Source organism: Pinus tabuliformis, chromosome Q (assembly GCF_031772625.1).
Source record: "Pinus tabuliformis cultivar Carrire ecotype Pingquan chromosome Q, CPIR1, whole genome shotgun sequence".
In the NCBI taxonomy this organism is placed as follows: domain Eukaryota; kingdom Viridiplantae; phylum Streptophyta; class Pinopsida; order Pinales; family Pinaceae; genus Pinus; species Pinus tabuliformis.
Window position 1 is genome coordinate 391,300,056 of NC_142296.1, and position 12,906 is coordinate 391,312,961.

Here is a 12,906-nt window from a genome sequence, read left to right on the forward strand (position 1 = left end):
CATCAATTTGGTATCCCGAAAATCCCATCTCACTTGTTAATAATGAAACTCACGAGTATGGGTTTAAGAATTCAGATGCAATTGAAAGATATCAAGATCATGTAGTTGAAAAAGAAGAGAAAATTGAACAGGTTTACAAAAGTGAAACTCACGATGATGAAGAACGAAAATCACATAAGAATTATAATAGTAGCCAAAATGATGGTTGTCCCATGTTGTCTAATGCAGTTTCTTTGAAATTTGGAGATCATCAACTGATTCATTCATCATATGATGAACCTCAAGAAGCTTATGAGAATATTTGAGTTTCAGATGTTGGTCTGCAACCTCATAACTCAGCTATTGAGGATGAAGTTCATGAAGACAAATTTCATTATTCAGAGTCCAGACAATGACAAACAGTTTTATGGCCTTGATGAATTGCATGGTTCGAAAGTGGACAGTGTCTCTAGTATGTATGAGCCAATGCCTAGTGTTTCCCAGCATGTAGGTGAGTCATCTCATTACAAGGTTGATTGGATTCATGTCTACACACAAATAGAGAGCGATACTTCAAAGAAGAAATTAAGTTGTTCATGTAATTATAAAGAAACAGAACCAGACGTGGCTCAGGAAATTGTTGATTCTTCAAACAGTTTTGAAGGCAGTATTGATGTGTTCGCTAGTTCGGGAATGCCTTGACTCTGTTCTAGTTCACCTAGTATTAATATTAATGATGTGTTCCCTTTGCTATAATGATTTCAATACTCCATTAAACAAGCCCAACCTTACTGACAGTAATGATGTGTTCCTTGTTCAAGTATGGATGAATATGTTCTTGAAAAAGCAGTCACAGTTGAGGAGACTATTCAAAATAATCCCAATTCCTACAACTATACCAATGAATACAGATATGCAAGGAAAATAATACCAATGCCATGTAGCATCAACGATACTGCTATTTTTTTTAAATTTTGTTTGCTGATTTGCAATGGCTGCTTCCTCATCTACGGTTGCTCATTCCAACAACAGTCAGTGGTATGAGATATTCATAAATCACCGCGGAGTTGACGTGAAGAAAACCTTCACCAGGTCACTCTACAATCGCCTTCGCTCAATTGAATTGAAGGCCTTTCTGGATGAGGACGAGTTGCAGCGGGGATATGAATTTCCTTCTCAAATAAAATGCGCTATTGAGACTACCTCAGCCTATGTGGCGATCTTCTCTCCTCGTTATGCTGAATCAAATTGGTGCCTAGATGAGCTCGTGCTGATGTTGGACTTAGGGGTTCCCACAATTCCAGTGTTTTACAGTTTCACGCTCGCGGAGGTTCGATGGGCACGGAGTAAATGGGGAAGATATGCTCAAGCCCTATAAAACCTTGCAGAGAAGATAACTTCTGACCCTCAACTAATGAAGAGAAGCCACGATTTGACTCCAAGACTATTGAAGATTGGAGAAATGCACTTTTTCATGTTGCGGACATTAGTGGTTTCGAGCTGGAGGTGTGCAATACTGGGTGAAAACTCAACCTTCACTATCAATGATAGTATTTTATGTTTGATAAATAGACATAGACGTTTGTTTCTCACTGTTATATTTATTTTCTTTTGAATAACTAGCAAGGAGTTGGAGATGGAGCTACTAGATAAGGTGGTTAAATGTCTGTCAGAAATAGTGAAAAAGCCAGAGTTGCCCGTGGCTGACTATCCAACAAGCTTGAATTTTAAGCTTCAAGATTTTGAAGAGATAGTCCTGTTGTAGCAACAGCAAAGGGGGAAATCTCAGATATTGGGGATAGTGGGGTTAGGTGGCCTAAGAAAGACAACTTTTGAAAAACATTGAAAAAAGATGAGATTTTAACCCTGTTTTTCATGTGGCCCCATACCTTTTAAAATTGACAAATATATTTGGTGTAAACATGCTGAAACCTATGCACTACTCTACTAGGAATGGAAAAGAGTATATATCAAGACTATTCCATACAAAACAACTAGTACCAAAATGATAATGTTGATGTCACTAAGTTCCAAACATTGAAAATAGATACAATGAAAAGACAAGCACCTAACTCAATCAATATTTCCATACTATTGAAATATATGTCCCCCAAATCTAGACTAAATGACCTAAATTCACTACCCAGTGATTGATAGAGAAATAGGTACTTTGAGGCCAAATGTTTTAAGAAACAACTAGATGATAACATGGGTAAAAGTATGGAGAATATTGTGAACCCATATGTTAGAAAAATGAGATAGGGAAACTTGTAGTAGAATTAGTGTTGGTAATCTTCCAGTATGAATGTCACTAACAAATTTAGCTCTGATTGTACTCAAATGTTCTTATAAATATCCTCCTTAATATTCCAAGGAATTTAATAAAAGGTTTTGAGATCAGAACTAGTTTCAGAAATCAATTTCAAGAGACAAAATCCAATAGTCCTAAGAATAAAAAAGACAGTCCAATTCCTTCCTTGTATTTGGGGATTAACACTATCTTCAAGTTGAAATAAATTTACATTTTTCCAATTCCCAAGTGAAATTTCAGATCCATGTTAGAAAATTTGTAAACTCAGATACATGTAACCAGTATGATGTTTGCACCAAAAGAGCCTAGGTTCCTTCTACAACATTCATGGAAATGAGATGAACCATCATCTCTTTCATGGCACATTAAATAAGGAAACTAACACAATCTCATGTAAATCAAGATCTAGAATGCACATAGACATAGGAAACTCGAGGATGAATATCTATCTTGAGTTCACACAAATGGTTGATGTATGCATTATTGTAACTCTAAATATCCAACCTAAATTTAAATAGATTTGGCTAATGTATATGTTAATTTATAGAAATGTACTTCAAAGAAAACCCAAGTGCCTAGAGAGGGGCTGATGACATAAAATTGAAAACCCAAATCATGGTTACGATACTTAAATATAAAATGCTATGTTGTTTAGTTTGAAAATATAAAGGAACTTACAAGCATATCTTGCATGAGAAGTGTGGGAAGAGGTTTGAAAGAGGGAAATATGGCATCATTTAAAACAATTCTTTTCTCAGAAACCACTATGTGCAGATTGTTGCATCTTTGAAGCTCTCCTCCTTTCCATTGTCCAGAAAACTTCATAAACAATTTTTTCCATCTATACATAACCATCTTGAGAGACGACAATAACGATGGGACTAGACCTTCCATGTACTACCAACTTCAATTCTACCCATTTTGTGTTGAACTCATGGAAGACCAAGAGGCCACAAAATTCGTGCAACCTAAATTTTTAAAATGGGTTTATTAGAAAACTACAGAAAAACCCACAATAGATTGAGAATGAGTAGTTATGTAAGTATAAAGGTCCCCAGAATACAAGGTTCCCATTGATAAACAAAACGAAACCTCAATACCCTTCGAGGGGCCAATAATAATGTAGAAAAGCCCCCGAAAATTTAGATTGAGATAGTAAATTGGATTATCACAAATTTGTCTCGTAATCCACGATTCAACTGTAGCAAATTATAAGTTTCTTCCATGGAAATAAATCGAGTACTGCTGGAAACATGAGAAAGAACTTGTTGACTCAACAATAAGGTAAGATGAACAAAACACATCCAAAAACAATCAACTCCATCGAAACCTTTCGAGAGGACACGTGGGATTCTGGGGGGTGATGCTTTGGAAGTCTGTAGTAGCATATGTAGGAGGATCAGCCTCGTGACATTTCTCTAACATTTCCGTGAAACGTTTCATGACCTCCTCATACTTATCAAGTGGATCAAAGCCGTGGAATTTCTCTAACATTTACCTGAAAATCCTTAAATGATTAAAAGTCAATGTACTCAGTGTCATCTCAACCTCATAGATGGTTTTCAGCATATCGAACCAGGCTTCCATGTCCAACCTAACAATGAGTGCTCAAAACTATGTTATATGTAACGAGATTCCATATAACACCAGGTTATTTAATAAATTTACAAAGAGAAACAACACTATGCCCTAATAAACATTATTGCCCTAAATTTACACTCAAATTCAGGACAAAAGGGTTAAATGTCTGTGAAATAGTGAAAAAGCCAGAGTTGCCCATGGCCGACTACCCAACAGGCTTGAATTTTAAGCTTCAAGATTTTTAAGAGACAGTGCTGTCGCAGCAACAGCAAAGGGGGAAATCTCAGATATTGGGGATAGTGGGGTTAGGTGGCGTAGGAAAGACAACTTTTGCAAAACATTTCTTCAATATGATGTTGGCATTATGAGACAAATGTTGTCCTTGATGGAAAATCACAAAGATGACAGATCATAGTGCAGTAGGTCAGCAGCAAGGAATTGATGATCAGACTACAAGAATGAAGAGAAAATATATATACGCAGGTTCATCGTGACCGAGCCGCGTATACACGCGGGTTAGTCGTTGAAAAGACACGTATGCATATACACGCACTTTCACGCAAGGAAAAGCGCGTACATGTCGGAGAACTTATGTTTCGTCCATGGTAGTTAGTCCTTGGTATTTGAACCTATGGTTTTGGACAATAATATCTCGTCAGATGTGTTGATCCCAAGTATTGGGTCCATGGTATTGATTTGTTATGGTTTTGGCCCATGGTATTGAGTAAGGCCTAAGACTATAAAAGGAGAAGAAGATAAGTAGGGAAAGGCATCGAAAAAGTCTTGAATATCTGATGAAGTATGAGATCCAGTATGCAGGTTATGGGTTGATGATGCATTGCTTGATCTGAGCTATGGAGGAATCTCATCGGTTGATGGAGAACAAGATCTAAGGATAGATCGGGATCAAATGGTTTGAAATGAACTATCTCTATATGGTTGATTATGTTTATTCTAGATCTGTATTCTGATGCATGTAATGATCTGAACTGGATATAACTTAAGTTTGAAATCGCTGCAAGTCATAATTGAATATTTATAGATCTGTACGCAGGTTGTCTTTGATGAAAGCGCGTATGTACGCGGGTTTGGTTCATTGTAGTAGCGTATACCATTTGAGCTATGATATTTGAAGTTACAGGTGGTTCTGGTTGTTGATGAGTTCTGATGACTGCTTAATGGTGTCAGCATTCTGCATATTCAGTTTGATTGATTGTGTTTAGCCTTAGTGTTGATGGATGAGATCTAATAATGGATCAGGATCATAATGACTCATATTTATGTGATCTGATGGACTAGATATGGTTGCTAACACACATATTATCCTTGTATATGTAATAATCTGGATATGTCTGAAGTCAAGAAGTGCATCAAGTTATAAGTAAGTAATTGATGACATATATGCTGGTTCACTTTGGTGAAGTTGCATATACACGCCGGTTCAACACTTCCAAGTAGCGTATGCACTCTGATGCATGATTTTGATGATACAGTTGGTTCTGAATATTGTTGCAGAGTTCAGTGTTCTGCTCTATGTGTTCTGGAGACTGCATTTTGTTGACAGGGTCTCAGTGATTCAGTATTGGGTGATTTAGAGATTGATAATGCTAATATTGATTGTTTTTGTATTGATGGGTCTAGTATGAAAATTGGATGAAATGTGGCCTTCAGATTATAGTGTTGTGCTTCAAGAGTATCCAGTCTGAAAATGTATGAAACGTGGTACCTGGAGGAAGAAAGAGAAGGTTGCAACCTTCTGTAGGTCGGCACCTACGTACTAGTACCATTGCTAGTACAAGAGTAAAGGGGGTGGTAGCTCCCTTCCAGTAGCAGCTAGAGAACGAGTGAAGATTGGAGCATTCAGTAGGTAGGCACCTACGTACTAGTAAATGGATCAGCTAGTACAAGAGCTAAGGGGGTTGTAGCTCCCATCCAGGAGAGTCTGGAAAACGAGAGAGGGTTGTAGCCCTCTACAGGTTGCAGCCTGCGTACTGGTAAAGGACTGCACCAGTACAAAATATTGTAAAATTAAGTATCTTATTGAAAGAAGATAGAGACGACTTGCAGCAGGTGGTTTTCACCCACATTGGGTTTCCACCTTATATCATGGTGTTCATGTGTGCTTCTTGTGTGATGATCTGTTCTATTTTACTGCACCTGCTTACTGTTCATATGGTTAATTAAGTTCTGATGCACTAACTAAAGATCAACGTTTAATGGATTAACTGAATCATAAGTATTCTACATATACGCTAGTTGCATTCGACACACTCGCGTATACATGCGGGTTCCATTAACTGAAGTAGCGTATATGTATATAAGTATGGACATGAAAAAGTTGTATTGATTTGATAATACTGTTTCACCCCCCCTCTTAGTATTATTTCCAACAATTGGTATCAGAGCAGGTCCTTTGATAGAAGCTTGATCGCTTGAAGGAGATCCGTGGAACTATGGGAAAGAAGCTTAAGAAGAAAGCACCTAAGAAGAAGAAGGCATCTCAGAAGAACTATGACAGTGGGTGTATTGATTGGGGATTATGTGGAAGAAGCACTTCAGGTTTAGAATCACTTCAGAATGAAGATGAACATGATCTATCAGGTATGAATTTGCTATCCTCTGGTGATACAGGTATCTATCCATTTGGAAAAGATGAAAGTGATAGGGAAACAACTGAATTTGCTCTTATGGGTGAACAAGAAAGATATCAAATAGAGGCAAAATTTAAAAGGCTTACAGACAAAATTAGATAACAACAAGATCTATTGAACAAAAGGGAATGTGCTTTCAAAGAAGAAGTTACCAAACTAAAAGCTCAACTAGAGGAAGGAAACAAGGTAGGGAAGTTACTCAAGGACAAGGAAAATCAATGTCAAAAGTTGCAGGGTGAAGTGACATCATTAAGAAATGAAGTCAATGAAAGGAGCAGAACCATCAAGAAACTCAGAGATAGATCCAGTTACTATGAAAGTCTTGAAGCCACGATCCGCTCGCTAAAAGATCTTGAAGAATCAAAGAAGCAGAATAAAGAACTACTCCAAGCTCATGAAAATGAAGTTCTTGAACTAAGACGTCAGTTGGAAGAAGAAAGAAATGCTAAAGAAAACTTGAAGAAGCAGTATCTTGAAAAGGAAGAGAAACATCAAGTTGAGGTAAATATTCTAAAAGATAAATTAGAAGAAAAAGATAAGCTCTTACGATTTCAAGATAGTACTAAAATCTTGGATGATATTCTTAGTAGTCAAAGATCTCCTGCTATCAAAACTGGTCTTGGTTTTCATGAATCTGTTGAAGGTGAATCTAGTTCACAAGGTGAGGCAAGGAACTCTAAAGAGAAATCTAAAATGATCAACAAGGAGATGAAAGGTCATCGCCATCAACAACCAAGGAAAGAAATTCTTCAAAGAAAATCCTCTACTCCTCCAATGAATAATGTTGAATGTTATGTATGTCATAATCTTGGACATGTTGTAGCCAGATGCAGAAGAAGAATGGTTCAAGACCATCACACAGAAAGATCATCACGGTCCAGGTACTTCAAGGGATATTGTTTCTCTTGCAATATGTTTGGTCACAAAGCTGTTGATTGCTACAGAAGGAATATGAAACAGGTAATATGTTATGTCTGTAACAAGCTTGGACATATAGCAAAGGAATGCAGGAACAAAGTACGGGCATCATACCAAAAGGAGAAAACATCATCACGCTTGAAGATATGGAAGAAGAAGGAAGTTCAGTCAGAAAGATGTAGCACCGCACAGACACAGCACAACACAGACATCACAGACTCAGGGGGAGCTGAAAGTGTAAAACTTCAGTGTCCTAAATCTAATACGCAAGTTTAATAAAGGGAAGTCACGTATATACGCGAGTTATACACTGCAAAGTCGCGTATATGTCAGTCTGAGGAAAAGCAGTGGGGATAGGCTCAGAAAAAGGGTCTGATATGATTTAGTCCATTATTTTCTCTATTGGTTAATAGTTACAGTCTGCTGAGGATGTGTGGAAATGTCTTGATACTTGTAAGATGTTTAGAAGTGTTTTGATCCTAACTTGATGATGATGATGTCTTGATGCTTATTTCTGATTTATGCATGATCGGATCTAACAGTAAACAGATGGCACAGGTTGAGGGGGAGCATATGCCTTTAATAATGCATTGTTGGAATTATGGTTAATAGTCCTTGGTGATGATGCTTATATGGCTAAATGATATATCTTGCTATGATGTGGTTATGAGTTGTCCATGATAAAATCTCATATGATTCTTGGGGTTACATAGTTGATGTTCAGATCATATTTGTGGATTGATTCTTAGATGGTGCATATATGATTCTTACATGGTAATCTTCATAAGGATAAGGAGAAGTACAAAGCTTGAATACACAACTTCATTACTTGATGATGAGTCACTCATATGCTGTTGTCGTCATATGCATAAAGATCATATAATACAGTTATGATGTAGGATTCCTATAGTTCTTGGTGTTCATGTGGATGAGGATTGTTGATGTTGATGATATAAAGAAGCCTCGACAAATGATCTTGAGCTCAAGATACATAGTGTTGGATACATGAATGATTACTCAAAGTTGCATTCTTGGAGACATGATGATGACGAGTTCTTACCTATATGTTGTTAGGTTGATACTTACATATGTTGATTGATGTAGATATTCCCAAGTGATGATACATGGATGATCTTGTTGATTAAATGGTTATGGTGTTTTACACATATGATATAATGTGAATGATTTCACGAGTCGATATCTATGTTCAGACATACCTTGGTAACAAGACATTTACAGGTTGTTGATATGAAAGTGGTTGTACGTGAGTATTATGAGGAATATCCGCATATATACGCGTGTTTTTGTGGATACAGTCACGTATATGTTGGTTTGAATGAAATCAGTGGGCCAGACTCAAGGTGAGAAGAGTTTGATATGGGTTTGAGAGAGACCATCTGGCACAGCTTCAGGGAGAGTAGATAAACTTCTAATAATGCATTGTTGGCATTACCTTAGAAGCTCTTGGTTCGTGTACACAAGTTGTTTTTGGTTTCAGGTAGATAAAGTACAAAAGGAGGACAGGAGATCATGGTTTCTGATTTGAAAACTGTTTGATAGATGCTGCTGATATTAGTCATTGGTGACTTTCATAAGTCTTGCTCTTGATATTTGGTCTCTATGTCATGTATTTCTTTTATTATCAAGGTCATGTAATGGCCTATGTTGGTTTTCCCCACTATGCCTGGGATGGATGATGTAATGTTCTTATTTTATCATGTGTAAACTTTTGATGTATCCCCACATGGTTGGGTGGATGAGTCAATATTGCTATATCCCCACTAGGATGGGAGATGGATGTATGTATGAGTCTTTGGTCATAGGAAGGTCATTGATGATAGAGTCATGTTCTTCTTGTAGAAAATCTTTTTGCAGATCTTGCTTACAGTCAGGGGGAGCATGAACAACACTCTTCAACAGAACAGAGACTTCAGCATGTACTCAGAGGGAGCATGGACAGATTGGTACACCTTGGCATATACAAAGGAGGAGCACATTCAGAGATTTCAACAGGTACTCAGGGAGAGTGATTTGGTGTTGTTGAGCAGAAAGGTTATCAAGGAAAGGGGGAGAGTGATTTGGTGTTGTTGCCATCAAGTCCAAAGGGGGATATTATTGGCATTATGATGCATGAGTTGTACTTGATGGCAACCCACTCAAGAGAAGAACATCTCACTTCTTCATAACTAGATGAATCTACAGAAGAGATATCAGATGCGACTAAATGCATGGGATGCAAGACAGCTCAAAGGAATCAGATGACACTTCTAAGTGTGACAAGTTAGCCTTGCCATCAAGTCCAAAGGGGGAGATTGTTGGCATTATGAGACAAATGTTGTCCTTGATGGCAAATCACACAGATGACAGATCATAGTGCAGTAGGTCAGCAGCAAGGAATTGATGATCAGACTACAAGAATGAAGAGAAAATATATATACACAAGTTCATCGTGACCGAGGCATGTATACACATGGGTTAGTCGTTGAAAAGACGCGTATGCGTATACACGCACTTTCATGCAAGGTCGGACAACTTATGTTTCGTCCATGGTAGTTAGTCCTTGGTATTTGAACCTATGGTTTTGGACCATAGTATCTCGTCAGATGTGTTGATCCCAAGTATTGGGTCCATGGTACTGGTTTGTTATGGTTTTGGACCATGGTATTGAGTAAGGCCTAAGACTATAAAAGGAGAAGAAGATCACTAGGCAAAGGCATTGAAAAAGTCTTGAATATCTTATGAAGTATGAGATCCAGTATGCAGGTTATGGGTTGATGATGCATTGCTTGATCTGAGCTATGGAGGAATCTCATCGGTTGATGGAGAACAAGATCTAAGGATAGATTGGGATCAAATGGTTTGAAATGAACTATCTCTATATGGTTGATTATGTTTATTCTAGATCTGTATTCTGACGCATGTAATGATTTGAACTGGGTATAACTTAAGTTTGAAATCATTGCAAGTCATAATTGAATATTTATAGATCTGTACATGGGTTGTCTTTGATGAAAGCACGTATGTATGCGGGTTTGGTTCATTGTAGTAGCGTATACCATTTGAGCTATGATATTTGAAGTTACAGGTGGTTCTGGTTGTTGATGAGTTCTAATGACTGCTTAATGGTGTCAGCATTCTGCATATTCTATTTGATTGATTGTTTTTAGCCTCAATGTTGATGGATGAGATCTAATAATGGATCAGGATCATAATGACTCATATTTATGTGATCTGATGGACTAGATCTGGTTGCTAACACACATATTATCCTTGTTTATGTAATAATCTGGATATGTCTGAAGTCAGGAAGTGCATCAAGTTATAAGTAAGCAATTGATGACATATACGCTAGTTCACTTAGGTGAAGTTGCGTATACACGCCGGTTCAACACTTCCAAGTAGCGTATGCACTCTGATGCATGATTTTGATGATACATTTGGTTTTGAATATTGTTACAGAGTTCAATGTTCTGCTCTGTGTGTTCTGGAGACTGCATTTTGTTGACAGGGTCTCAGTGATTCAATATTGGGTGATTCAGAGATTGATAATGCTAATATTGATTGTTTTTGTATTGATGGGTCTAGTATGAAAATTGGATGAAATGTGGCCTTCAGATTATAGTGTTGTGCTTCAGGAGTATCCAGTCTGAAAATTTATGAAACGTGGTACCTGGAGGAAGAAAGAGAAGGTTGTAGCCTTCTGTAGGTCGGCACCTATGTACTAGTACCATTGCTAGTACAAGAGCAAAGGGGGTGGTAGCTCCCTTCCAGTAGTAGCTAGAGAACGAGTGAAGATTGGAGCATTCAGTAGGCAGGTACCTACGTACTAGTAAATGGATTAGCTAGTACAAGAGCTAAGGGGGTTGTAGCTCCCATCTAGGAGAGTCTGGAAAATGAGAGAGGGTTGTATCCCTCTGCAGGTTGCAGCCTGCATACTGGTAAAGGACCGCACCAGTACAAAATATTGTAAAATGAAGTATCTTATTGAAAGAAGATAGAGACGACTTGCAGGAAGTGGTTTTCACCCACATTGGGTTTCCACCTTATATCATGGTGTTCATGTGTGCTTCTTGTGTGATGATCTATTCTATTTTACTGCACCTTCTTACTGTTCATATGGTTAATTAAGTTCTGATGCACTAACTAAAGATCAACATTTAATGGATTAACTAAATCATAAGTATTATACATATACGCTAGTTGCATTCGACACACTCGCATATACACGCGGGTTCCATTAACTGAAGTAGCGTATATGTATATAAGTATGGAAATGAAAAAGTTTTATTGATTTGATAATACTGATTCACCCCCCCCCCCCCCCCCCCTCTCAGTATTATTTCCAACATATGAAGAAATCAGATTATCACAGATCCTACTTTTTATTTGAAGTTAGAGATAATGCAGCTAAAAACTCTTTAAATTCGTCGCAGAGAATACTTCTTAAGGTCAACATATTTGCAAGGGAAATACATCAAATTGAAAGGAAAATACCTATGGAAAATAAACCCTTTGCTGTCTTCCTTGAAACTTCTATCTCAGGTTCGAGTTCCTTTTCAAAATAACAGTGAAAGCCCCAACATATAAAAACTAAAACAATTTAGTGCCAAAAAGATTTTTAGCCTCTACACCAAAAGAGTTTCGGTGGTTTCAGCGGTCTTGTTTCCATTTTAATATGGCCTAGCCCGATGTTTCCTACTATTTCCCGCCCATGTCTCCCACTTTTCATAAGAATGAGGGTCTTAATATCTATCTCCCACCACCCACGAATAAATGATTATGTACTCTGCTGCCTTTGGGCCTCATACCCTTAATGCCCATCACAGAAACCCTAGTCTCATGGCTTTAATAGATCAATAACTTAACACAAGTGCATTCTTGGCAATAAGACTACAATTTCATAACCAAAACCAAAAGTCTGAAAATGAGGAATTATTCCTCTGAGTTCGGCCCAGTCCCTCTGAGTTATTATAACAAAACCCTCAGCCTTAGGCCAAAGAAACATTTTAAAAATACATTACAGGATAGTATTCCGTCCAGGTCATGGATGAAGGATGTTAACTAATATCCCTAGCCTAGTTTGACAAACAAACACATACCTGGTAGTGGGCGCCAAGAATTTGGGTCCACCCAACCACAATTCGGCATGACTCGAGGACCCACACCATAGCCAACCAGGGTTTCACATTCAAGTAGAAAAAAGGATGAGTATGTGATGAAAAAACAAGAGAAAAGATATAAAACTCAGAAACTATTTAAGTTTAACACCTAAAATGAATATGCGCTTACCTGAAGAGACTAACCAAGCTGGAAACCCTTTCTAAAAATAGAGACTGTGTCTCAGCGCACATCGTGTTATACCACCGAAAAGAACCAATTTCGAAGGCAACCAGAAGTGGGCAGCTTGATCAAAGGCAAATTGTGGCGAGGTAAAGCAGTGGGTAGAGAACCATAATAGAGAAAGAC

The 12,906-nt window shown here is 37.8% G+C and overlaps 1 protein-coding gene across 1 annotated transcript; it reads left to right on the forward strand.

Annotated features, from left to right (window-relative positions):
* The first annotated feature begins 970 nt into the window (after positions 1-970).
* LOC149219822 (putative 2' cyclic ADP-D-ribose synthase BdTIR) lies at positions 971-1,357 on the forward strand. The gene has a single exon (XM_089386930.1). It carries the CDS (start codon positions 971-973, stop codon positions 1,355-1,357), a length of 387 nt encoding a protein of 128 aa, XP_089243056.1.
* Positions 1,358-12,906: the final 11,549 nt, after the last annotated feature.